The 27,041-nt window shown below is 43.2% G+C and overlaps 1 protein-coding gene across 1 annotated transcript in view; it reads left to right on the top strand.

The window, feature by feature from the left end:
- The first annotated feature begins 347 nt into the window (after positions 1-347).
- Positions 348-27,041, top strand: part of TRPC4 (transient receptor potential cation channel subfamily C member 4) — a 104,349-nt gene continuing 77,655 nt past the window's right edge. Inside the window, exon 1 of the mRNA XM_086612643.1 lies at positions 348-725. Coding sequence (XP_086468769.1) covers positions 348-725 — 378 coding nt within the window. The remainder of the gene's footprint in view (positions 726-27,041) is intronic.

The following is a 27,041-nucleotide window of genomic DNA, read 5'->3' on the forward strand; positions in this document are numbered from 1 at the left end:
TACATTGGAGCAACACATTTGACGCAAACTACATTGTATCATATCACCTTATGCTTGCCTGAGGTTTAAGGAAATACATACAAGCAAATGGTATGCTGACAGATATGCTTTGACTTGTTAAGTTGCTACAGTTTGGTTATGTGCTTTGGTTTCCAGGTTTTGCTGGTGATCTTACAAGTTCTAGTGATAGAGACCATTTGTACTTGTTTCAACATCACTTTTTAGTATGAGTTTTAAATACGTATGTGTTGCAAATATTAATTTAGTGCACTGTACCCCCAAAATATATTATTGATTTAATCTTTCTTTTCATATTGCAGAGACAAAGTCTTAGAATGGCATAAAATATGGCCCAGTTCTACTACAAGAGAAGTGTCAATGCTCCCTACAGAGATCGTATCCCTCTTCGTATTGTACGGGCAGAATCTGAACTGTCTCACTCGGAGAAAGCCTATCTGAACGCTGTGGAGAAAGGAGATTATGCCAGTGTAAAGAAAGCTTTGGAGGAAGCAGAAATTTATTTCAAGATCAATATTAATTGCATTGATCCCCTGGGAAGAACTGCACTCCTTATCGCAATTGAAAACGAGAACCTTGAGCTCATTGAGCTGCTCTTAAGTTTTAACGTGTATGTGGGAGACGCTCTGTTGCACGCCATACGAAAGGAAGTAGTTGGTGCTGTGGAGCTGCTGTTAAACCACAAGAAGCCCAGTGGGGAGAAACAGGTATGTGCAGGATTTTTTGCTAGGTTTGTAGTCTGCTCTAAGGAAAAGAGAAAAATTATGCAAAGGGAGTAACGAAAAAGAAAAAGAGAATTACCCATCATCCTTGCACACAAGTACTTAAAATCAGAAAATCAATGACTTTGATTCTGTGTTCGTGTTCATTTGCGTTTGGACATCATAGAATCATAGAACGGTTTGAATCAGAAGGGACCTTTAAAGATCATCTAGTCCAGCCCCCTGGCCGTGAGCAGAGACATCTTTTGCTAGACCAGGTTGCACAAAGCCCCATCCAACCTAACCTTGAAAACTTCCAGGGATGGGGCATCCAGAACTTCTCTGGGCAACCTGTTCTGGCATCTCACCACCCTCATTGTAAAAAATTTCTTCCTTGTGTACAATCTAAACCTACCGTCTTCCAGTTTAAAGCAGTTGCCCCTTGTCCTGTCACTACAGGCCTTGGTAAAAAGTCTCCCTCTGTATTTGTCTTAAGCCCCCTCTATATAATGAAAGGCCACCATAACGTCTCCCCGGAGCCTTCTCTTCTGTAGGCTGAACAAACTTAACTCTCTCAGCCTTTCTTCATAAGAGAGGTGTTCCAGCCCTATGACCATTTTTGTGGCCCTCCTCTGGACCCAATTCAACAGATCCATGCCTTTCTTGTGCTGGGGACTCCAGAGCTGGCTGCAGTACTCCAGGTGGGATCTCACAAGAGCAGAGTAGAGGGGCAGAATCACCTCCCTTGACCTGCTGGCTATAGTTCTTTGGATACGGCTGGCTTTCTGGACTGCAAACACACATTGCCAGTTTTATGTCCCATTTTTCATCCACCAGTACCCCCAAGTCCTTCTTGGCAGGGCTACACTCAATCCCTTCATCCCCTAGTCTGTACTGATAGTAGGGATTGCCCCAACCCAAGTGCAGAGCATTTCACTTGGCCTTGTTGAACTTCAGGAGGTTCACATTGTGCCCACTTCTCAAGCCTGCCAAGGTCTTCTCTGTCGTTCAGTCAAATCTGTACAGGTCCACAAGGCTTATTAGTTTAATGTAGTTAAGTCACATAACATATAGCTTCCAATAAGAAAAGGTAAAAACATCCTGCATCCTTCTTATGCCTAGCCCAAATAACAAGGTTTTCCACTTACAGCTAAGTGACTTGTTAACTGCTTTCTGTAAAGCCAGAAGTGGGCTCACATTTAACTGATCATGCACAAAAGCCCCTTCTTGGGAGACTATGCAGCAAAAAATGTCAAACTTCTTCAAGTCAGAGCTTTGCATCTGTTATAAACTCAGTCAGGAAAATCTGGAAATTGAGAAAAAAGTTAGATTTTGCTTTTGAGACCTCTGACATGGTAACATTATTTTTGCAGGTATTAGTTGGAAATCCTTAATCATTCAAAGATACAAACCATTCCAAAGAGAATTGTAGCAGTAAGATGTGGTCCATTTAAATTCATTATAAAACTCCCTTTAAAATCAATGAAGTTTTCAGCTCCTCCATGTGGAGGTTGCCATCTCCCAACTCAGCAAGACAACACTAGGAGACATGACCCAATTGATCAGAACTTCAGCCCAGTCTCCAGTAGTCATCCATCCTATCGAGTACAGCTAAAAAGGTAGAAACTCCTCTGTGGTTCTCCCTGTCTTCTCTCAAAGACAAAAATCATTACATACAGTCTCATTCATGATAAATGTGATACTTACTCTGCTTCCTCTTTCACTGTCTTGAGACATCTTGAGACATTTATGGGCTGTTGCTAGCCTCTTGCATATCCTTCTCATTTTAAGAAACTGGTGGTGACAAGATAACATAGCCCATAAATTCTGATATTCCTAGGACTCTTCCAGGAAGAAAAACCTTAAAAATAGTTATAATATTTTCATCTATTTCAATTTTCATGTATTATAGGTACTGTATTAGTGCATTTCAATGAATAGTACGTTGAAATGATTACAGCCCTTTCACAGATAATGCATACAATGTACTTTAATTACAGTATAATGTACTTGCTATGGATAGAATTGCAGACAGTAGGTAAAGAGTATAATTTTTGCCGATAAAATAACATTAATTCTATACTTTTTTTGTTACAGAGAGAAAGAAATATAGTAGATCTTTGTACAAATGTATGTGTCTGCCTTCTCTCTGAGAGAGTAAAAGCAGAGCTCCTTTATAATGACAACAGATTTATGTCAGAGAAAGGGAGCAAAACTAGATTAACTTTATGTTTGGCTCGTTTCATTATTATTTTTCAACTGGTACTGCAGATGAGAATACAACGTACCGGAATTTCTCAACGCAATGTACCAGTACCCAGAAGGCTCAGTGCATGTCCCTGTGGTGAGCCAGTTTAACCACCTGTTCTCCAGCCTCTATAGTGGAAGTTGCCATTTGCAGAGCAGTGTTCATCTCACTTGATGGTAGCCATCCAAACCTGTGTCTCATCTCTGATCTGACTGCCTGGACTTCCCTTACCAATGGAGAAAAATGGAGATCCCAGGAGAGCAACTCATGTTGTCTTTCTCATTTACTTGTCTTAAGACAGCATAAACCACTTTTTGGACTAGCTAGAGAGACAGTCTACCATTCACCTTACACTAGATGCCTAAATTTCAGGCTGTTCTTTAGACTTTCAAGACTACTTTTTGGTACGTGCCACAGTTACTGTAATGGAAACACTTGAATACAAATAGTAAAACTTGTTTTAGGCAAGCTTCATGCTATAGCAGACCAAAGATAGGCTTACTTTTCAGGTGCATAATACAGTGTTTTACTCCAGACTAAAGATTAGCTCTCTGGGCTGGAGCTTAAGCACATTGTTTCAGTGCCACACTCCACTGCTGGCTGATATGAAGACTGCTGCTTCTCCTTCTCTTCCTTGGTTTCCCTGTGGGATAATAGTGTTAACATCCTTCTCAGATTTAACGTGGCAAAGTGTTTTACAAAAGCTAAGTTATATTCTGTTTTCACAGCTACACTTGCTGAGGGTCTTCCAAATGCTGTAAAGCTTGAAGAATACTCATGAATCATTTGAAACAAAGATGTCTCCTCTTGTGTCTGTACAAGGCAAAGCCTGCCCATTGCAAATGCAAATATGGCTTGCAAGCCAGTGCTTGCAAAAAATGGCTTTAAACTAATTGATTATTTACACGTGCATGCCCTTGTTTGCACTGGGGACCTCAACAACCATTAAGCTTCTATGGGTGTTGTATATGTAGATATATTTTTAGGAATAGGTCATGCTGAAGAGAATGTAAAAGTGGATTTTGTTTTTGCAATAAGCATTTTGCTGTAATGAAGCAGATACGACTGTGAATATTTAATATAATCAAAAGTACCTGCTGGCTGAAAAATCATTACAATAGGCTAAAGGTATGAAATCTGAATGCTTAGCATTATATACTAAAGTTTATATTTTCATTGTTTAGACAGAATGATACGGTTTTTCTCTGAAGAATGAAGTTCTTTTTGAAACTCTATTTCAAACTACAGCTTGACTTTTTTTGATTACTTTTTATTTGTAAACATTTACCATATTGTCTAGTTGATGATTCATTTTCAGACTGTGTGCCTTTAATAACATATCTTTGCCTATTTGGTTTTCCTTCTTTGTGTAAAACTGGTCATGTGTGGTAAAATCCTGGCCCCTTCAAGTTACTGGGAGTTTTGCCATTGACTCAGTGAGCTCAAAATTTCACCATTTTGCTGTTGTTTTTTTTTGCCCCTGATGAAAAGTTATTCAAAGAGGAGACAGATAGTAAGGAATAAGAAAAATGCATGTGCTAAATACTGCCAAGCTTAAGAAACAGTTTAGATGCCCAAATATTTCAGTAGTGATGAAAGTTATAAGCTTTCAAATGCAGGAAAAAACTGATATGACTTACGATTTACAGGTAAATGGATTGGCTTTCACTATTTTTTTATATTCATGAGATAATATACTATATATTATCTAGCTAATTTCAGCTTCACCCTCCTATAATAATGTGATTATATTTGTAATATGACAGAATTTTTAAGCATAGGATTTCCTGCATAATTCAAGAGCTCATTGACAATGTCAAAAAGAGAAAAAAGTGTCCTTTTGTATCAACAGAAAGCTACAGTTCTTCAGGACAGCTGGAATGTATCTTTTGAAAAAATGATTTTTCTCTAAAATTTGATTCTTTAAACATTTAAATGTTTGAAAAGAAAAGGGGAAAAAATGTAAAAAGTTGTTCTTTCTGACCAAGAATCAATGCATTTAGTTAAAAATAATATATTTTTGAATTTTTGAAGAAGTTTTTTAACCAATATCTTAAAAATTAGGAGATGCCATTGAATCTTACTTACTTCCTTCTCAAAAAAATCCACCAAAAAACAACAGTCAGATCTTGTTAAAGTTATAGCTAAACTCTCTAGTGTACTGACCACTCAGCTATTGGGCTCTACCTAATATCCAGAGGTGATAGGCTTTGCATTTCAACGACCACGTGAGTTACAGAAGTTTTAAGCTGATTGTCAATATATGGATACATCTGGTGCCACCTGGTGACTGCAGATGAGGCATACATGTTTAACAGCTTTGAACAGTATTTTGCTCCGTTACTCAGTTTGCGAGTGAGGTTTTTGTGGTATACATTAATACAACTCAGGAAAATGTTATTTTGTCACTTGCATTGTATTTTCTACACTTTCATAGCTGGACCAGCTGCTAGAGCACAAGTGAAAGAGAATAACACAAATTAAGGTGAACGAGTTGAGGAAACTTTTCCAAGTACTTTTAAATTACTAGTTCTTCAAAGCCATATGTCCTGAATTATCTGCCAAGTCACTTGTTGCTCAGCCTGATGGATAGTTGAATGCCAAATTAAGAGGAAAAAAAAAAGCTGTTCTTTAAAATTTAGTATCTGCAGAAAACATTTTTATCTTATTTAATTGCTTGCAGCGTCCACAGATGGGATGGGGGTTAGGTAGCATAAAAAAAAATGAGTCAAATACCTTTATCTAAATCACAGCATGCTCTACTGCTTGAGGAACCCGGGGATCAATCTGTAGCTGGGTGGTTGACTGCCTAGATATCCATGTATATTTAGGGAAGACTGAGGCAGTGGAGTAGCTTTCTTCTGAGGATGCCACAAAGCACATAATTGAAGCTGAAGTCTGTTATTAAATTTGAATCAGTGTAGCATTGTATTATCTGTCAGTCTAGATTTAGGGCATGGGAACCTGACTGCGATGTTTACAGACATTACCTGGCTCGATGTCCAAGTGGAGGCCAGTGACGAGTGGGATTCCTCAGGGCTCGGTATTGGGATCAACGCTGTTTAACATCTTTGTTAGCAACATGGACAGTGGGATTGAGTGCGCCCTCAGCAAGTTTGCTGACAACACGAAATGGTATGGTGCGGTTGACACACTGAAAGGAATGGATGCCATCCAGAGGGACCTTGACAGGCTGGATAGGTGGACCTGTACGAACCTCATGAAGATAAACAAGGCCAAGTGCAATGTCCTGCATATGGTTCAGGGAAATCCCAAGCACAAATACAGGCTGGGTGGAGAATGAATTGAAAGCAGCAGTCCAGAGAAGAACTTGTGGGTGTGGGTTGATGGGGAGCTCAGCATGAGCTGGCTATGTGTGCTTGCAACCCAGAAAGCCAAAGGTATCCTGGGCTGCATCCAAAGAAGCATGGCTAGTAGGTCAAGGGAGGTGATTCTGCCCCTCTACTCTTCTCTTATGAGACCTCACCTGGAGTACTGCATTCAGCTCTGGGGTCACCAACATAAGAAGGGCATAGATCTTTTGGAAGGAGTCCAGAGAAGGGCCATGAAGATGACCCGAGGGCTGGAGCACCTCTCCTATGAATACAGGCTGAGAGAGTTGGGGTTATTCAGCCTAGAGAAGAGAACGCTCTGGGGAGACCTTATAGCAGCCTTCCATTAGTTAAAAGGGATTTATAAAAAAGGTGGAGAGGGGCTTTTTACAACAGTGTGTAGTGATAGGACAAGGGTCAATGGCTTTAAACTGCAGGAGAGTAGATTTTGATTAGATGTGAGGAAGATCTTCTTCCCTCTGAGGGTGGTGAGGCACTGGAATAGGTTGCCCAGAGAAGCTGTGGATGACCCATCCCTGGGACCATTCAAGTTCAGGTTGGATGAGGCTTTGAGCAAGCTGATCTAGGGGAAGGTGTCCCTGCCGAAGGCAAGAGGGTTGGAACTAGATGATCTTTAAGATCCCTTCCAACACAAATCATTCTCTGATTCCATGATTCTATGATATTCCTTGGTGAAGAGCCTATTGCATATGGGTACCAGAGACAGGGTAAAAAAGTCTGGCATATGTTCAGGAAGTGGTAGAAAGTACTGATCCCTGAATTAGCATCTCAGCACCTTCATGACTTTTTACTAGCCTTTTCAAGGCTAGAAGTTATTTAAGATGAGGTTGGACTAGATGATCTTTAAAAATCCCTTCCAACTCAAATCATGCTATGATGCTAAGATGGATAGCAAGGATTGCCAAAGCCACCTGGTTACAGTGGACCTGGAAATATGCACCCATCCCAAAGTAAGATATATTCACTTTGTAGAATCCTTGTCTGTCGGGGAAGTTTCCTGGCTGCTACATGGGAAGCACCTGTGCCTTGTCGAGACAGGTGCTGCGAGTCACATTGGCCAGCTGGAGACCACGTGACCTATGGGAGGCTTAAAGGTGGGGCACTCCCCTCAGGGAGGGGGACATTTCCCTCCTGGGTACTGGAGTGGTAGGAGCCCCCGGAGAGTGGTGTATTAGAGCTCTTGATTGAATAGCCTTCTGATTGAGAGAGCAGTGAGTTGAGGCTCTCTGTTGGATAGCCTTCGATTGGGTCCATTGGGATTGAGACCCTTAAGAGTTGAGATAAAGCCTTCTGATATACGAGGGGAATCACAACGACCTTTTGGGTTGTGATTCCTGAAGAACGAGATACCAGCGGTCCGTGACACTTGTCCACTGCATCAATTTTCCCCATAATTCCCATGCTTTTACAAACCTGGTTAGCAACCATTTGTGTTGCGCTCAGAACTATGGATTCAAATTTCCGATTTCACTATCAGGTTCTGAGACTCCCTCAGGAAGAGCATAAGGATAGTTACCATTTTCTCTCCAGATAGACAGTAAGCAACCCTTCTTCATCAATATTTAAGAGCCTCTTTAGTAGCTTCTCTGATCATGATAGGATTTACAACTGGGATATTCTTGAGCAGCTAAGTAAAAGGAACGGTATGTTTTAGCCTTTATCTCTGAGGGGAAGGACTGAAATGAAAGAGATGAAAAATTTTTTGTAGGGGTTAAGGACAGGAAACTGTGATTATATGCTTTTGTGTTATAAGGAAAATGTCATCTAGAAGAAATGGTGAGGTGAGAAGTGGTATGTAAGAAGATGGCAGCTCTGATACTTTGCACACCATATATTAATACAGGAATCTAACCCAGCCAAACATAACCTAATGCTGCCATATGCCACATGCATAGTGCTTGTCATGAACATTTTAGCCGTGTGTGAACAAGAGGATCCAGGACATTTTGGAGTTCCTGGGTCCCAGGTTGTGTGATGGCAGCATCTTCTTCCAGGGAGGCACCAGTACATCATCTCACATCTGGATGTTGAAAGAACTTGCAGAAAGCTACAGGGAGGTCTGGCCAGCCCCCTGATCTGGATGATAGGCAGACCAGCACCTCAGAGCTTGCTCTGGCATTTATGTGCTACTCAGTGTATCAGCAGCCACTGTGAACTTGTGCACAGGAAGAGTTATCCAGGTGGATCAGTAGGAAAGCTTGCTATCATTGATGAGGTGAGCAGAGAAGGAGCATTATTTTGCTGTCACAAGCTAAACTTATATTTTATACATCTTGATGCATCCAGGTAATTGATAATTATTTGGAGTGGAAGAAGGCAGAAGTGGCGGTGTTGACAATACAAGTTATCTTTCACTTGAATCTACCGCATGCAATTCTCATCAGAATAAACAATGATTGACCTTATGCCAAAATGTGTCTCAACATCTGATTTTTTTTAGCAGTGTCACCATGTAGTTTTGGACAGAATGAAAGGGTGTAGGAGAACAACTAGGAGGAGGGAATGATCCTGTGTGAGGATGTGTCAGGGATGTTGTACAATATAGTTTCTAGGCTAGTGGGACAGGCTGCTATATGAATGTTCAGGCACTCACCTAAACTATGTGGGAAGGGACACAGGCAGCAAGGCTAGACAGTTTTGCAGGCAAAGTGCCTTCAGTCTGGCAGTGTTCCCAGAAATAGATAAAAAGTCTAAAGGTGAAAAGTCAGGAAACAGCATGAAAGCTGCACAGAGCCTAAAAAGTCATCTTCCATTGCTGAGATGCTGGCAGCCTAGATTCTACACTTCTGATAGAGCTCCTATCAGGTCTGGCAGAACTCCTGTCTCCTGGGAAATTCCCCACATGTGGCCTCATCACCCTTTCATGTCTCTTAGTATCTTTGTACTTCTTGAAATTGCCCTTTGAGGAGTCCCAGGGTCCTGAGATGAAGCCAGTTCTCTTCTCTGGAGCTGTGCTTATAGCTCAACTTCAGTCTCAGTCAGGCTCCTCGTTGTACGTGCAGAGCATCTAGTCAGCTTCGGTCCATTATATTTCTTCCAAGTCTTGTGGGATGATATCATTTTCCCCCTCTGCATTGCCCCACAACCTAACAGTGTTCATGGGGAAGCTGCTATGTGAGGGTTGTACCTCCTACTGGTAACAGCGTGGGTCATTACGGAGAGGACCTGTTGTGTTGAGATGTTATTTCAGATTTTCACCTAGTAACAGAACTGGGACTTAGATTGGTGAAGCAGGGGCAGAGAGGAAGAGAAAGATTTCATGAGCACTGCATGATGCCTTGTAGTTTTTTTAATCTAAAGTTCTTTCTCCAGTAACTTTGGAAAATACCAGTCACAATCACTTGTGTAATGCTCTTCATCTGTGGAGATTAAAGCATCATTTTTGTTTTGAAAATGTCTCCCACAGAAGTTCATGAACTAAGTGCCTTTTTTGAATGTTCTGATTAATGGCAGTCTAGCTAGTAATGAGTATGGAGGAGGTGATGCAGAGCTATTTTGTCAGTCTTGAAGCACACAGTCTTGAAGTGGAATGTGAGGGCACGACGTTGGTTCTTCCCACTCCCATCTACCTGCCTGGGTAAATGAGTATTTTTTTTCCAATGGCATCTGATTAATTACAATTTTCTGACAGGTTTTAAAATATTGATAGAGATGAATGCAAAAGGCTGTACAGAGGATATTTCAGTTTATAGATAAAATAGATATAGTAGCCTATCCACATGTTCAATCTTTCTTATATTCGCTTGGGTGGGACCTGCAGTGAGAGAGGGAGGAGGCAGAGGGCGCTGGCTTCCCCTCTGCCTCCTGAGCAGGTGGCTGCCTGTGCTGGGCCACCAGCACTCGGCTGGAGGTGGCTGCGGTGGTGCAGCTGGGAGAGCTCTGAAGCACCCCGCTCCTGGGCACCCGCTGGGCAGCGTTCATCCGGCCACGACTGCGAAGATTGGCTGCGCCAGTCAAGCCAGGCACAACTGTAGCAGAGAGAGGACTGAGACCTGAGATAAACGGCCATACAGACACCAGATCAGTGGAGATGGAGCAGGAGGAGGTGTGCCAGAGCTGAAATTCCCCTGCAGACTGTGGAGAACCCCACACTGGAGCAGGGATGCCTGTGCCTGAAGGGATTCATAGAGGACTGTCTCCCATGGGAAAGGACCCCCACACTGCTGGATCCTCACAGTGGAGCAGAGATGCATCTGCAGTCCGTGGGAAAGGACTCCACACTGGAGAGGGTGGGTGCTCCCTAAGAAACCATGGCTCCATGGGAAAAGCCCACGCTGAAGCAATCAGATGGATAAGGATTGAATCCTGCAGGAAGGACTCATGTCAGAGAAGTTCTTGGAGGACTGTCTCCCATGAGGAGGGGCCCCACGTTGGAGCAGGGGAAGAGTGTGAGGGGTCCTCCCTCTGAGGAAGAAGGAGCAGCAGAAACAGTGTGTGACGAACTGACCGCAACCACCCCATTCCCCATTCCCCTGCCATTGGGGAAGGAGGTAGAGCCAGGAAGAGGGGAGGGGTGGGGGAAGGTGTTTTTAAGATCTGGTTTTGTTTCTCCTTATCCTCTCTGAATAAGCTATTAACGAATTAAAGTGATTTGTCCCCAAGCCATGGTTGGTGGTTGATCCCTCGCTGTTCTTATCTTGACCCTCAGTCCTTTTGTTACATTTTTCTCCTCTCCACCCCACCAGGGGGTAGGAGTGAGTGAGCGACCTCGTGGTGGCTTAGCTGCTGGACGGGCTAAACATGACAGTAAGTGTCATTACGTCTTGGCAATAAACCTAAATTGTCTGTGTTTATATGCATCAGAGGTAGGTTAGGTGGCTGTGTAGAAAAACCTGTGACAATTATTAAAGAAAGACTCCAGAAGCTGGTATGCTGGTGCCATAAATAGAGCTGCTAGCAATTTCAATACTGCGGTAGGCAATGTGTTCTACAATATGCACCTATCACCTTGCAAGAAATGCTAAATCATAATATTCCAAACTTGAAGCAGTGGCAAAAGGAGCATGCCAAAATATGGGGGAACGTGATAGTTTCTTGACCTGTGCAATATGATGAGCCAGGTTTTATTGGCAACATAAAAAAACCTGACTAGGAGGAGCTCAGTGCTGGGTCCAGTTCTGTTTAACATCTTTATCAATGACCTGGATGAGGGGATTGAATGTACCCTCAGTAAATTTGCGGACGACACCAAGCTGGGAGGCTGTGTCGATCTGCTCGAGGGTAGGGAGGCCCTTCAGAGGGATTTGAACAGACTGGATCGTTGGGCCGAGGCCAATGGCATGAGCTTTAATAAGGCCAAGTGCAGAGTCCTTCACTTGGGGTATAAAAACCCCAAGCATCGCTATAGGCTCGGGGAAGAGTGGCTGGAGAGCTGCCTGGCGGAGAAGGACCTGGGGGTGTTGGTTGACTACCAGCTTGATATGAGCCAGCAGTGTGCCCAGGTGGCCAAAAAGGCCAATGGGATACTGGCGTGTATCAAGAATAGTGTGACCAGCAGGAGCAGGGAAGTGATCCTGCCCCTGTACTCGGCACTGGTGAGGCCGCACCTGGAATATTGTGTCCAGTTTTGGGCCCCTCGCTTTAAGAGAGATATTGAGCTCCTGGAGCGAGTCCAAAAAAGGGCGACTAAACTGGTCAAGGGGCTGGAAAATAAAACTTATGAGGAGCGGCTGAGGGAGTTGGGGCTGTTTAGCCTGGAGAAGAGGAGGCTGAGGGGAGACCTGATTACGGCCTATAAATACTTGAGAAAAGATGGTGGGGAGGTGGGGGAAGGGTTCTTTACATTAGTGATGGGTGATAGAACAAGAGGAAATGGGCATAAGCTTAGTCAGGGGAGATTCAGGTTGGATGTTAGGAAGTATTTCTTCTCTGAAAGGGTTGTCAGCCACTGGAATAGGCTGCCCAGGGAAGTGGTTGAGTCCCCATCCCTGGATGTGTTTAAGAATAGGGTGGATGAGCTACTTGAGGATATGGTTTAATGGGGATTAGGGATGGTTGGACTCGATGATCTCTAAGGTCTTTTCCAACCTAGAAATCTATGAATCTATGAATCCTTATGGATAGATTCCTGGCAGGTAGTGTTATTGATGATGACTTACACCAGCAGTGAATCTAATCCTCTGTTTTAGCAGTTTGCGGAAGTTCAGAAAACATCGATGATAAATACGGATAAGTGGTGAAACAAACTTTTACTCAAACTTTAAGTGTTATAGATTTGGAATTATTAAGTGCTTTTCTGTCATTGTTTGCTGACTTTTTCACACTTGTTTTCAGCTCATGCTGCAAATAAAACCACTTTTCTACCATGAGGAGATGAGTGCAGATTAGCAATAAACATTTGAAAATCTAAATCAGAATCTTTAGAATTAGAAGGTTAATGCAAAAATGAGGTCTGTGGAAAAGCTAGATTTCTCTTCAAGGGGTCACATTTTCAGTGCTACTTTACTTTCCTTTATATTTATTGAGCCCCACTTTACAGCACTCACCCAAGTTTACAATCAGAATAGCAACAGCATACAAATAAAAAATCAAATGTTCAAAATCTCTGCCTTCTACAATTAGTGGTCCTGTACTGTTATCTTCGTAACCCTCCATGCCTGGAACCCTTTTTGCCAAACCTATCTGCTTTCACTTCCTGACAACTCACACCTACACAGATAGTTTCAACTAAAGATTTTAACAGCCTTTCAATGCTTGAAAACAGGTTAAGAATCAGCGCTGAGGCCAGTAGTATAAATCTAAATATAAATCTATTAAGACTAAGAGGTTCAACAAATAGAACCTTTTTTAATTGAGGTAGTCTTATCTTCTAAAGTCTAGAAATCCTCATGGCCAATTATCTTTACATTTGGCTATGCAATTTAATTTATGAAGTTAACAAATATATAAACATTAAAGGAGCAATATAAACAAACCAGTATCTTCTCTGCCTAGAGCAGCCTCCCAGGGGACAATTAATGGTTTTGCCCTCCACAAAACAGATTGAGAAGATTTGTGCTATATACAAAAATAAATATGCAAATATATGTATGTAAGTGGTGGGAGTCACCTCCCAGTTCAGATGCCTGAAGCAGAATGCAGTGGAGCAGTAGAGCCAGGGATCTATACAGTGATGTCTCCTGCATCAGAGCAGCCTGCCTCTCTTCCACCTGTGATGAAAAGGGGTGAGACCCTCCAGTAGGTGTTGTGTCATATCTATGTATATCTCTCTGATTCTCTAGGATATCTTAAATGGTACTAGATGCCTATGTCTAGATACCTGAATAACTCCTTTAGTGCTCACATATAAGCCAGATATCTGAGCTCCCAATAAGGTCATAGACAAGCTAGATGGTCTGCTGACCAAATGCAAGTGTCTACCACGAGTTAAGAAAAATAGTTCTCTGGACTCTACTGACTACGTCAGCCAGGGGCTGGAGGCTCACATGTAGTGGCTAAGTGAAATGTGAGGCATCCCAGTATATCTGAGACATGTGTGGGCCTGGCAGTTATGACACAGGACCTGTGCAAGACCTGTGCCTGTGTGGAGTAGTGACTGGAGGTCGCGCAGTACACCTGAAGGTATCTGAAATAGCACTATACACCTACATGGGGGCAACTGAGATAAGCCCTGAATTTGCACCGGGTATAACAGGAGCTTAAAAACCTCATTCACATATAGACCTTATAATTAGCTGTTTAAATCTGGAGATAAATCACATCCTGTAGGTTCATCTACAACATATCCTCTCTCTGACAGTGTCCAATGCAGAAACCCAGGAAAGATTTTAGGAACATGACCACCAGAGCAGTGTTATTGGAAACTCTTTCAAAGGCACAGCAGTTCCTGATGGACACAATCTTCCAGGCAATCCAATGGTGCAAAAACATTTTCAAAGAGCCATTCTAGAGTTCTGCTTTGTCTCTGAGCCATTGTGATGAAATGCAGTTACCTGGAACTTGCCTATGGAGGTACCTCCATGCAATAAGTTGTGTGCAAGGAAGAGTAGAATTTGAAAGACCTTTTCAAAGTGAACATTAGTCTTTGAAAGTCAAACACACAGTCATACCTAATAGTCTTTAAAAGGGATGGCTTTCCAAACTTTCTGCCATGGGAAAACCCTATGAAAATTTAAAAACCAGAAACATGGCACTGTCGAGAAGTTTACTCGTGCGTGGCCCTCAACACTCCACCATCAACTTTGTGCTTATCATAGGGTATCCCTTGGAAAATAAGTTCTGTGAGCAATGAAATTTTTGAAATCTGATTTCTACACAGCCATGTGCATCATGATTCAATTTCCTGTGTTTTTAATGTTATGAATGTTCATCAAAGCTTTTCAAGAGGCTGATGCACTTGTAATATCCTATTTTTGTATGAGTTCTCTGGTATCTAGTAATATTGTTGAGCTCACACTGGAGAATTTTCTTCAGATCTCACTCATCCATCTCTTTTAGGAAATTTGCAGAAATTTAGTATCTCTAATTTTCCTTCCTGTTAGCATCCACCTGCAACAGCCCAAGAAATTCAAAAGTCACAATGGAGTGACTGACAGAGTCCATTAACGTAATTACAGAGCCTTACTTTTCTTAGAAGGCTACTGATTTAGCCTGTCAATTTGCCACCTGTTTTCTGGATAGAGGATACAAATGTCACATATTGTACTGACAGAAGTGTTTTAGTTGTCCTTTATGCCAGTGCCATGATCCATATCTGTCATGACTTCACCCCAGACTGGCAGGAGGCAAAATTATTTCCGCTTTCAATTCGTCTACTAAAACATTAACGGAGATTGTAATAAAATATCATATATGTTTGCAGGCTTGTCACAATGTGTGAGGCCTTCTGGCAGAAAAAAAACCCAAACCCAAACCTGAAATATCTACCCTCAAAGCCTTGCGTTTCATATTGTGTACTGCTCAGATGCAGCTAAATATTTGCTGAAAATGCAGAGAAAGTCTGCCACTGTTTTATTTGCTACCAACCAGCTTTGTGACATCAAATGTAAATACAAACAAACTCGCTGGCAAGATGAAATTTCTCTTCCCTGCTCATTTAAACCTGTGCTTATTAAGCCTCTCTTACTACCGTGCACTGAATTGAGTAAAAATATACTTACATGAGCTCAAAGAAAAAACTTTCTGTATCCTAAAGCACATTAGGAGTATCTCTTTACCCATTCATTACTAGGCTGCACCATGTGCATAAGATGTGTACAGATCAAGATCTGCAATCAGTCTGTAAGCTCAAGAGGAGTACAACGCTAAGGTCAGACTAACCTGAAACAAGAACAACTCATGTTATTAAAGGATTTGAACCAATCCATTCTCCTTGGCACCAGTTTCAAAGGCTTCTTTCTAGCAATCTACCCTAAACTACTTCAAACTAACTATTCTGCTCCTGGTCTTTCACTGCATAGGACAGGTTATAATAATACACACCTCTCCCATTTCTCCATTGATCTCTTTGCAATGGAAATTCGAAAGGGAATTTTAGATTTCTAGCAATCTTCTATTGTTTACCATTATACTTTCCCAAAACCTCATAAGCAACAGGATTGTTCTGTTGATTCTCACATGCAGGGAAGATCTTAAAGTGTCTATAGCTTAGGAATTGAACATAGCTGAGAATATCATTAAGCTGTAATAATATTCAGTTGTCAATCCCTTGCCTCTCAAAGGAAGTTCAATTTTTCACTGCTAGCATAGTTGCATGAGCCTTGGTCTCCTCTATCTGCTTCAGAAATGAGTCCTTTTATTTGTCTGTGAAAGCTGGAAAACTTAACAGTATGTTTCAAAAACTAAAGCTGCTGCTAGTTAACAAACCACTGAATAACATACTTATGAAACAGCTTACTACGATATTTCTGTGCATCCTCTACAGATTAATGGGGCTTCTATGTCCATGCTATACTCTTTTCTATTCCTTTCTCATAATATTTTGAAAATATATACAGCATTTTTCTTTAAGTGTTTTGCAAATTTGCCTGATTCCCACTTTTTTCTTTGAGAGTACAACCCTTTTAATTTTCTCAGAAATGAAATTTACTTGCCAGCCTTGAAGATACCTCAAATTACTTTGCAATGCTAAATAATTGCAATCAGCTGTAAAGAAGTTTAGCTAATTCTCAACCTTCCCTCAGGGACACTTGTATCCTAAACAGTTTGTTGATACCTAGAGAGGCCACCAATCTGTTATTGTTTTTTTCTGCAAAAGCTCCTTTTCAAAAACCATCTTTCTCATTCCTCAGCTAGTGGGATGCCTTTTCTTGTTTCTAGATCTGTAAAGCTCAGGGAAAAACAAAGGATCCAGCTCGGATTATAAGAACTCTTTTTTCTAACATTTCTCTCAAGACCCTACTGGAGAAGCAAGCCAATTTCTTCCTGCCTCTTTCACTCTTCCATGAGTGAAAACAACACTATTTGCTTGTAATTTTTCATTATGAGCATTCAAGCAATGCCTAGAATTCTTTCTTGAAGAACTCTTCCCTACCTAATTTCAAAAAGATACGTGATAATAGTTGGGACTGTTCAGCCTGGAGAAGAGAAGGCTCTGGGGAGATCTTATAGCAGCCTTCCAGTATCTAAAGGGGGTCTACAGGAAAGCTGGAGAGGGACTTTTCACAAGGGCGTGTAGTGACAGGACAAGGGGCAACGGATTTAAACTGAAAAAGGGCAGATTAGGTTAGGTATAAGGAAGCAATTCTTCCCTCTGAGGGTGGTGAGGCACTGGAACAGGTTGCCCAGAGAAGTTGTAGATGCCCCATCCCTGGAAATATTCAAGGCCAGGCTGGATGAGACTTTGAGAAACCTGATATAGTGGAAGGTGTCCCTGCCCATGGCAGGGGGGCTGGGACTAGATGATCTTTAAGGTCCTTTCCAATCCAAACCATTCTATGAGAAAGCAGGTATGAGTTTCAGCAAACAATCTCAAAATATCCTGACAGTCTTTTATTGAGTGTCTGCTTTTAAGTAATTTCCCACCCTTACTCAAGCTATTGACATTGACTGAAGGAGGGCATATCCATCCACTAACAATGCACACAGGAAGACATTAACTGAAAATGACCACTTCTGTGTACAGGCTCTGTTTTGGATCAGCTCCCGGAGATACAGGGAGGAAAAAAAACAAGAGATCTAAAGTGCTGAAGCCTTTCGTCATCAGTCACGCCCAGCAAATACATGTCCCAAATCTATCAAATCAAATATCTTTTCCTCTGATTCTGTCTGGAAATAGTTACCAATTCATTTTACAGAATTTCCTTTCCATTTTCTATTCTCTTTTGTCAAATAAAAGAAATCTATACTTTTTCACACCAAGGAGGATCCTGAAGAAAATAATCAAACATTCCCTGCTTGTAAGCACCTAGAAGAAAACATAGACATGAATAGCAGCCTACCAGGATTTGTCAAGAACAAATCTTGTCATAACAATATAATTTTCATTCATCACCAGATAGCAAGCTCTGTATGTTGGGGAAAAGCAGTACATATCATATCGCTTGAGTTTGTAAGATTTCAGAAACTGTCACTCAAAATACCATCTAAGGAAACCACACTAAGAGTAGATGCCAACAGTATTCGGTTACAAATAGGACAAATGAATCAAACAGAGGGATAAAATGAGCAATTTTGCAGGTGTCTGTCCCAGTCAGTAGATTAATTTATGACATTTAGGATGAAATAGAGAGAGGGCATGTTAACTCTGTAGACAACACAAAGCTGGGGACATCACAAGACTGTTGCAGGACACAATTAGAATTAGGCTGAAATTGCACAAGGGTAAAACAAACTAAGTATCAGAAACACTGTCTGGAAATGGTGTGATTCATAGATTTCTAGGTTGGAAAAGACCTTAGAGATCATCGAGTCCAACCATCCCTAATCCCCATTAAACCATATCCTCAAGTAGATCATCCACCCTATTCTTAAACACATCCAGGGATGGGGACTCAACCACCTCCCTGGGCAGCCTATTCCAGTGGCTGACAACCCTTTCAGAGAAGAAATACTTCCTAACATCCAACCTGAATCTCCCCTGACTAAGCTTATGCCCATTTCCTCTTGTTCTATCACCCATCACTAATGTAAAGAGCCCTTCCCTCACCTCCCCACCATCCCTTCTCAAGTATTTATAGGCCGTAATCAGGTCTCCCCTCAGCCTCCTCTTCTCCAGGCTAAACAGCCCCAACTCCCTCAGCCGCTCCTCATAAGTTTTATTTTCCAGCCCCTTGACCAGTTTAGTCGCCCTTCTTTGGACTCGCTCCAGGAGCTCAATATCTCTCTTAAAGCGAGGGGCCCAAAACTGGACACAATATTCCAGGTGCGGCCTCACCAGTGCCGAGTACAGGGGCAGGATCACTTCCCTGCTCCTGCTGGTCACACTATTCTTGATACACGCCAGTATCCCATTGGCCTTTTTGGCCACCTGGGCACACTGCTGGCTCATATCAAGCCGGTAATCAACCAACACCCCCAGGTCCTTCTCCGCCAGGCAGCTCTCCAGCCACTCCTCCCCAAGCCTATAGCGATGCTTGGGGTTTTTATACCCCAAGTGAAGGACTCTGCACTTGGCCTTATTAAAGCTCATGCCATTGGCCTCAGCCCAACGATCCAGCCTGTTCAAATCCCTCTGAAGAGCCTCCCTACCCTCGAGCAGATCGACAGAGCCTCCCAGCTTGGTGTCGTCCGCAAATTTACTGAGGGTACATTCAATCCCCTCATCCAGGTCATTGATAAAGATGTTAAACAGAACTGGACCCAGCACTGAGCCCTGGGGAACCCCACTGGTGACCGGCCTCCAGCCGGATTTAGCCCCATTTACCACCACTCTTTGGGCCCGGCCATCCAGCCAGTTTTTAACCCAAAGGAGGGTGTGCCTATCCAGGCCAGCAGTTATCAGTTTCTCAACCAGAACACTATGAGAAACTGTATCAAAGGCTTTACTGAGGTCCAGGAAAACTACATCCACAGCCCTTCCCTCGTCAACTAGGCGGGTCACCCTGTCATAGAAGGTGATCAGGTTTGATTGGCAAGACCTGCCTTTCATAAACCCATGTTGACTGGGCCTGATCACCCGGTTAACCTGTATGTGCTCATTAATAGCACTCAAGATAACCTGTTCCATGACTTTGCCCGTCACCGAGGTCAAACTGACAGGCCTGTAGTTCCCCGGATCCTCCTTCCGCCCTTTTTTGTAAATGGGGGTAACATCCGCCAGCCTCCAGTCCAGCGGAACTTCCCCAGTGAGCCAAGACTGCCCAAAGATAATGGACAGGGGTTTGGCAATGACATCCGCGAGCTCTCTCAGGACTCTCGGGTGGATACCATCAGGCCCCATAGACTTGTGGGCATCCAGCCGAAGGAGCAGATCCTTGACCCGTTCCTCTTGGATCACAGGAGCTTCGATTTGCTCTCCCTCCCTGCACTCAGACACCGAAGGCCAGCTCACCTGGGAACTGCTAACCTTATTATTAAAGACTGAGGCAAAGAAGGCATTAAGGACCTCAGCCTTGTCCTCATCCCTAGTGACTAACGTACCCCCTGAGTCCAGTAGGGGCTGGAGGTGATCTTTAGCCCTCCTTTTGTTATTAATATATTTATAGAAAGACTTTTTGTTGTCCCTTACGGAGCAGGCTAGTCTAAGTTCCAATTGGGCTTTTGCCCCCCGATTATCTCCCTACATGTCCTAACTTTCTCCCTGTATTGATTCCTGGATGCCTGCCCATTCTTCCAAGACTTATAGACATCCCTTTTTCTTTTGAGATGTTCCCAAATCTCCTTCGTCATCCAAGCTGGTTTTCTACCCCAGCGGCTCGACTTCCGGCACACAGGGACAGCTCGCTCCTGTGCCTCTAGAATTTCCTTTTTGAATAGTAACCATCACTCCTGCGCCCCTTACCCTTGAGAGCTGTCTCCCATTGGACTTTGTTAACCAGACTTCTAAACAGCCCAAAGTCAGCTCTCCCAAAGTCCAGCTTGGCCGTTTTAGTGTTCCCCCTCCTAACTTCCCCTAGAATTGAGAATCTATTATCTTGTGGTCACTATGCCCCAGGCGTCCTCCAACCTTCACATCTCCCACAAGACCTTCTCTGTTCACAAACAGCAGGTCTAGGGGAGCACCTTCTTTAGTCGGTTCACTGACCAGTTGTGATAGGAAGTTGTCCTCCACACTCTGCAGGAACCGCCTAGACTGTTTCCTGACTGCCATGTTATACTTCCAACTGACATCAGGTAGGTTAAAGTCACCCATAAGGACAAGGGCTAGTGAGCGCAAGACTTCCCCCAGTTGTTTAAAGAATAGCTCATCAGTCTCACTGTCCTGACAGGGTGGCCTGTAGCAGATTCCCACTACAATATCCGCCTTCGTAGGCCCCCCTTTGATTTTCACCCACACACATTCTACCAAGTCATCCCCAACATTTAACTCTAAACAGTTTAGACCTTCCCTTACATACAGGGCAACCCCACCACCCCTTCTACCTCTCCTATCCCTCCTGAAGAGCTTGTAGCCATCTATGGTAGCACTCCAGTTATATGAGTCATCCCACCATGTTTCAGTGATGGCAACTATGTCATAGTTGTGATGTATCCACCCACCACTGCAGGGCTTTAAGAAAAGATTGGTCAAATATCTGTGGGGATTGCTCTAGATGTAGTTATCATACCTTGGGTTCAAGAGGGCAAACAAGACCTTCTGAGAAGTTCCTTCCTGCCATCTAGTGCTGCTGTTGCTGAATCCTTTTACGCTGTTTGGCTCCAATGCTCTGCAGATGTGTTAAGTATATACTGTTACTGGTATCATGCATCATGCATTATCCTCATTGTTTAGAACAGTGATGTTGGTTTCAGTGAATTACTAGATACTATTGTAATTCTTAATATATAACATTAATGCCTTTTGTGCATATGGCTGCCACAGAGACTGAAAGTCATCAGTCCATGCTGTGACTATTGTGACACACAAATTGATTCAGCTGTAATAGGATGAGCATGAAAAAGCATTAGAAAACCATTGGCTCATGTCTTAGGGTAGGCTAAGTATAACTGATAAAAAAAAAAGATAAAAACTCTGAGGCTTTGAAAACTCAGCTTGTACTTGGAAAAAAATAGTATGAAAATAACTCAAACTTGTAAATTTCACTTTGCAAAATTCTCATATACACAAAAAGGCCAGCACTGAAGCCTCCTTAAATGTGACAGGGATTTTATATTAGCTATGGCAACATCCCTGATCCTCGTCAGTAAATTTTCAGCAAAATAAATGGATATCATTTTCATAAAACACTATTCTAACTGGGAGGAAGTTGTCCTTTGCTAACAATAATGTATATTAGCAGCAAATAAGGACATTTAGGCCTGATGCTTGGAAATGTTTATGACGTGGTATAAATTGAGAAGGGCTTGCAAGGAGGCAAAAATGGCAGCTCCTCTCCCTACCAATAGGAGACAGACAAAAAAATGAACTCCTAAGGTAATATATTTGGCATTAACTGTTCATACCACCTTCTCACAAACCCTGGAAAATGGTCAGAATGATGAATCCAGTACTTTTGAAAAATACCCATCTTTTATCCTAGCAGTGCAGGTTAGGAGGCATGAGCTATGGTTAGCCATGGGTTAGTATTAGCATGAGATAGCACAGCCGTCAAGTTTTGAGCTAGTTCAGCATATAGCTTGCATATGCTGAATAAATTCTGTTGGGCTATATGCTAAGGGAGTGTTTACCTTACCCAGCTTTAGCTATCGAAGATTAGATATCTGGTTTGTTTTGCTTATCAAAGCTTCTTGCTGTTAGACACCTTTCTTGGCTGTCTTGAAATACAATATTTTCGTAAGAAAATATTAGGGACGTTTTAGAAAATTAATAATTAGAATTGTTTTAATAAAATAGTATAATCAGAATAATTTAATCTGAAGCAGAATGTTGGAGGATTGGTCCTTCTTATTGTTAAATTGTAAGCAAATTTTAGACTAAAGTAAGGTTTCAAAATAAAAAATAATCCAGAATCTTTTGTTCAAAAAAGTCCACATACAAATACCTGACTTTTAAATTATTATTATTTTCCTGTATTGTCCCGGCATTAATTCATAACTTGAATTACATCCTGGGTTAATAAAACGTTTGCTGAAAAAAGTGTACTCAACTGGGAAAAAAAGCAGAAAGAGATGGTCTGCCTCGGCAGCCTAGAGTTACTGGCAGAAATGGTAACAAAACCTGTGTCCTGAGGTCCAGATAAGTTGTCCAGCTGTTATTGCCTTAAGGCAGATTTATGTGTTTTCTTCCCCTCCAGGAATCCTCCACGTTTTCCATTCATAACATAACTTGGAATCTCACAAAAGATACCTCCATCTCAAAGCTGCAGCTCAAAAAATCCTTTCTACCACAAAGTCTCAACTTGTTAGAATTTCATTTTGGCTAGTCGGTCCTTTCATTTTGCTGTGAACCACATTCTATAATTTAGGACAAGAGGGAGGTTTTATGGTCTTACGTGTCTAGCATCTAGAATTTTAATTGGAGGTCTTAATATATTTTATATAAGAACCAATATTTTAATTATTTAAGCACACTTCATTGAAGAGTCAATATTTTATTTAAGAGCCAAAAAGATAAGCATGACTTAACCTCAAATATGTACTGCCCCATTTTTGTCATCTCTGTTACTTGTGGTTAGACTCCACAGAAAAGAAATCTGAAAGACAAGCATTAAACACCTTGACAGTGTTAAGATAAACTGTGGGTGTGAAAATATTAAAGGACACAATTTGTAATGAAATTTTATCTGCTGGACTGAGACAGGCAGTATTTCAGATGTTTGATTACTATTCAAAGTGTGCATTCTTAAGAAGTTACAATATCTCTAAAAAATTTAATTTCACATTCATACATTCACAGTTAGTCCTCAAACTGTTGTCAGTTACCTCACAGTGCCTTAGGGCAAGGGTGAGGTTTTGTGGTTTTATGTTTCCTTCAAAAAGAATAGATGCGGAGGCAGAATATTATAAAAGGAAAGCAAATACTTCAGTAGCGCATTAAGAGTGTGGTACTTACCTTCAGGAAATGTAATAAGTCCAAAATCAATAAGCAAGTTGAACCCTTGCCAGGGAGGCCGGGGAAGCTGCCTATGGAAAGCAGAATATGGCAATGTACCAGATGGATGTTGCATGGCTGGTATCACACACATGCTGCTCTGAAATGATGCCGTCCCTGAGCTCAGCTTGGCAACTTCCATCCACTTGCCTGCCTTATACGCTCGATGGCCAAACAACGTGCCAGCTGTGCAATGCACAGCAAGTGCCCTGGAATGAGGAAAAGGACTTTCGGTCAAATCTAGGGCGACCATTGCAGGCCTGCAGTTTGTGCAGTCTCGAAGGATAATGTCAGCATGGCTTTCAGGATAGACTGTGTACAGATCCCTTCAGTGGTGTGACAACTGAATTTAAATTATCTTGAAGTTAGGTCTTCAAGTTATTCAAGTTGTCTGGTAGTTTTACATCAGTGACTTAGTGCATGTGAAGGAAGTTGGGGTAGGAGGAATTTTTGAATTCTTCCTGGTGGAATTGCTTCCATCATCGTAATCAGTATGTACTTCAGCTGATATAAAAATATGAAACCAAAGAAGAGAAGAACTCAGCAAACCTGAATGTAAATCAGAAAACTGTATATGCATAGGGATAACTTGCATGCTGTGGGCTGTACTGAAATGCAGAGTTCAGTGTTTTCAAGGTGTTTGACTGATGACAGCTGTAGAGCAATAGTGCTGAAGCAACTGGTAAGCTTGATGACACACCTACATAATATTAATTTCCCAATATAATGCAGTACTGCATGAGATGGCATGGACTCCGCATTTCAGCTTCATCACCACCCACATGGAAGAGCAATAATGGGTAGCAGTCCGTGGGCCATACCAGGCTAGGAAGTTTCCTAGCGACATCTTTAACCTGGGCTCCAGAGAGGCAGCAGACTTCCCTCAGAGCAGGGTCAGCCCAGCATAGAATCACAGAATCATAGAATGGTTAAGGTTGGAAGGGACCTCAAAGATCATCTAGTTCCAACCTCCCTGCCATAGGCAGGGAAACCCTCCACTACACCAGGCTGCCCAAAGCCTCATCCAACCTGGCCTTGAACACTTCCAGGGACTGCGCATCCACAACTTCTCTGGGCAACTTTTTCCAGTGCCTCACTACCTTCAGAGTGAAAAACTTCTTCCTTATATCTAATCAAAATCTCCCCTCTTTCAGTTTAAATCCATTGCCCCTTGTCTTATCACTAGATGCCCTTGTGAAAAGTCCCTCTCCAGCTTTCCTGTAGGCCCCCTTTAGATACTGGAAGGCTGCTATAAGATCACCCCGGAGCCTTCTCTTCTCCAGGCTGAACAGCCCCAACTCTCTCAGCCTGTCCTCATAGCAGAGGTGCTCCAGCCTTTGGATCATCTTTGTAGCCCTCCTCTGGACCCTCTCCAGCAGCTCCATGTCCTTCTTGTGCTGGGGACTCCAGAGCTGAGTGCAGTATTCCAGGTGGGGTCTCACGAGAGCAGAGTAGAGGGGCAGAATCACCTCCCTCGACCTGCTGGCCACACTTCTTTTGATGCAGCTGTAGTGGTTTTAGGCTGATCCAGCAACTAAAACTCACACAGTCTCTCCTTCTCCAGTAAAGTAGAGAGGAGAGAAAAAAAAAAACAAAGGGACTGAGGGTTGAGACAAGAACAGAGGGAGCACCCACCAACCATGGTCCTGGGCAAAACAGGCAGAGCTTTTCTCAAAGCAAAACAGTTTATTAATGATTACTTAGGACAAAGGGAAACAAAAACCGATTACTTGAGAGGACAGAAAGAAACAAAACCAGATCTTAAAACCAACACCTTCCCCCCCACCTTCCTTTTCCTCCCGGCTCTACCTCCTCCCCCCAGCAGCACAGGGGCAGGGACTGGGGGAGTGCAGATCAGTTCATTCCGTGCTGTTACTGCTGCTTCTTTCTTAAAGGAGAAGGAGTCCTTACACCCTTTTCCCCTGCTCCAATGGGTCCCCTACCCACGAGGAAAAATCCACAAACTTCTCCAACGTGAGTCCAGCCCACTGGAAACAATCCTTCCCCACAGATTGCTCCGGTGTGGGCTTTACCACAGTCTTGGGTACTTAGGGAGCTGTAGCCACTCGCTCCGGCGTGGGTTGTCACGCAGACTCCAGATGCCTCTCTGCCTCGTCGTGCACCCCAACACGACCATCCTCAGGCTCAGGCATCTTCTCCCCACGGGCTGCGAGTGGGTCTCTGCTCCACCGAGGCCGTCCTGGTTGCAGGGGGGCAGCCTGCTATCTCACCATCAGCCGCAGGGGAAACTCGGCTCCGGCACACCTCCTCCCGCTCCATCCTCACTGACCTGCTGTCGATGCGGCTGTTTCTCTCAGATCTCAGTCCTCTCCAGGTGAACTCAGCCCAGTGGGCACCCTGGGAGTGGGGTGCCCCCGAGTTCCCCAGCCGGCTCCGCCGCCGCCATTCTCCGTGGGCGGCGCCGGCCCGACGCAGGCAGCCGCCCGGCCGGGAGCCAGGGAGCGGGGGGCAGTGCCCTCCTCCCTTCTCTCCTCGATCCTGGGCGAAGCACCTTTTCCGGTCCCTTTGTCCTGACTTAAATAGGGCAATTCGCAGAGGCGCCCTATTGGCTCAACCCCGAGGGGGATGGCAGTCTGATCTGGTGGCCGGAACCAAACCTAACCCGGTTCCAAAACCGGGGAGGTCGCAGGGAGCAAAACCCCTCTCCTGCCACCAGAACCACCCCCCCTCCACATCAAACCATGACATTCCACCCCATATGAATTCCGTATTTAGGCACAACTTTAGTTACAGAAAGAGAACACAGTATCACAAGAACATTGAAGAAGAAGAAGAACACACATTTTACAAACAATCCACCCCTTGTCCCTTCACGAGTCACAACAATCGAAGTTTCCCAAGGTCCTTCTGTTTTTCAGCACTGTGAAGTCCATGTTTTGCCCATTACCTCTCCCAATCACTATTCTTATCTCGAATTCCTCAGCCCCACGTTGGGCGCCAATTATGACTGTCGTGGGTTAGGTTGAACTGCCTCCCCCCCACACAGCCGGTGACTCCCCCTCCCCCACCCCCAGGAATGAGGGAGAGAATGAAAGGATAAATGTGAAACCCGTGGGTTGAGATAAGAGTGATTTAATACAGATGATTTAATACAATGTAGGTGCTCACCACCCCCTCGTATGCGAAGCCCGTCTCGTCCCAAAAACTGCAAATCCCGGACGAACGCGAGGCCCCGAAATAGAGAGGGGCAGAGAGGGAGAGAGTACTCCGAGAGTGGGAGTACTGGGAGAGAGAGAGAGAAAGAAAAAAAAGAAAAGCAATAGAGCGAAAAACACAGCAAGCGCAAAAGAGCAAAAGCGGCAAAAGCCAAAGCGCAAAAGCCCTTCTTCCCGTCTGACTCTCACTTTTATACTGGGCATGACGCTGCATGATATGGAATACTAATTGGCCAGTTTGGGCCTCAGTCTTAAGTTCCACACAAATCACAAGGGGAATCATGTCCCCCTTGTCCCATCTGTGCTCCCCCCTTATCCCGCCATGCTTCTGCACTCCGGCACACTGAAAAGTCCTTGGCAGCTTGTTATCAGCGTTCTTCTCAGAGTGAGCCTCTGAGTAAAACCAAAACATGGAGCTTTTCTAGCTGTTAAAAAAAAAAACTCTGTCCCAGCTAAAACTAGGACAGCAGCCCAGGA

Source organism: Tauraco erythrolophus, chromosome 1, assembly GCF_009769465.1.
Source record: "Tauraco erythrolophus isolate bTauEry1 chromosome 1, bTauEry1.pri, whole genome shotgun sequence".
NCBI classification, from domain to species: Eukaryota; Metazoa; Chordata; class Aves; order Musophagiformes; family Musophagidae; genus Tauraco; species Tauraco erythrolophus.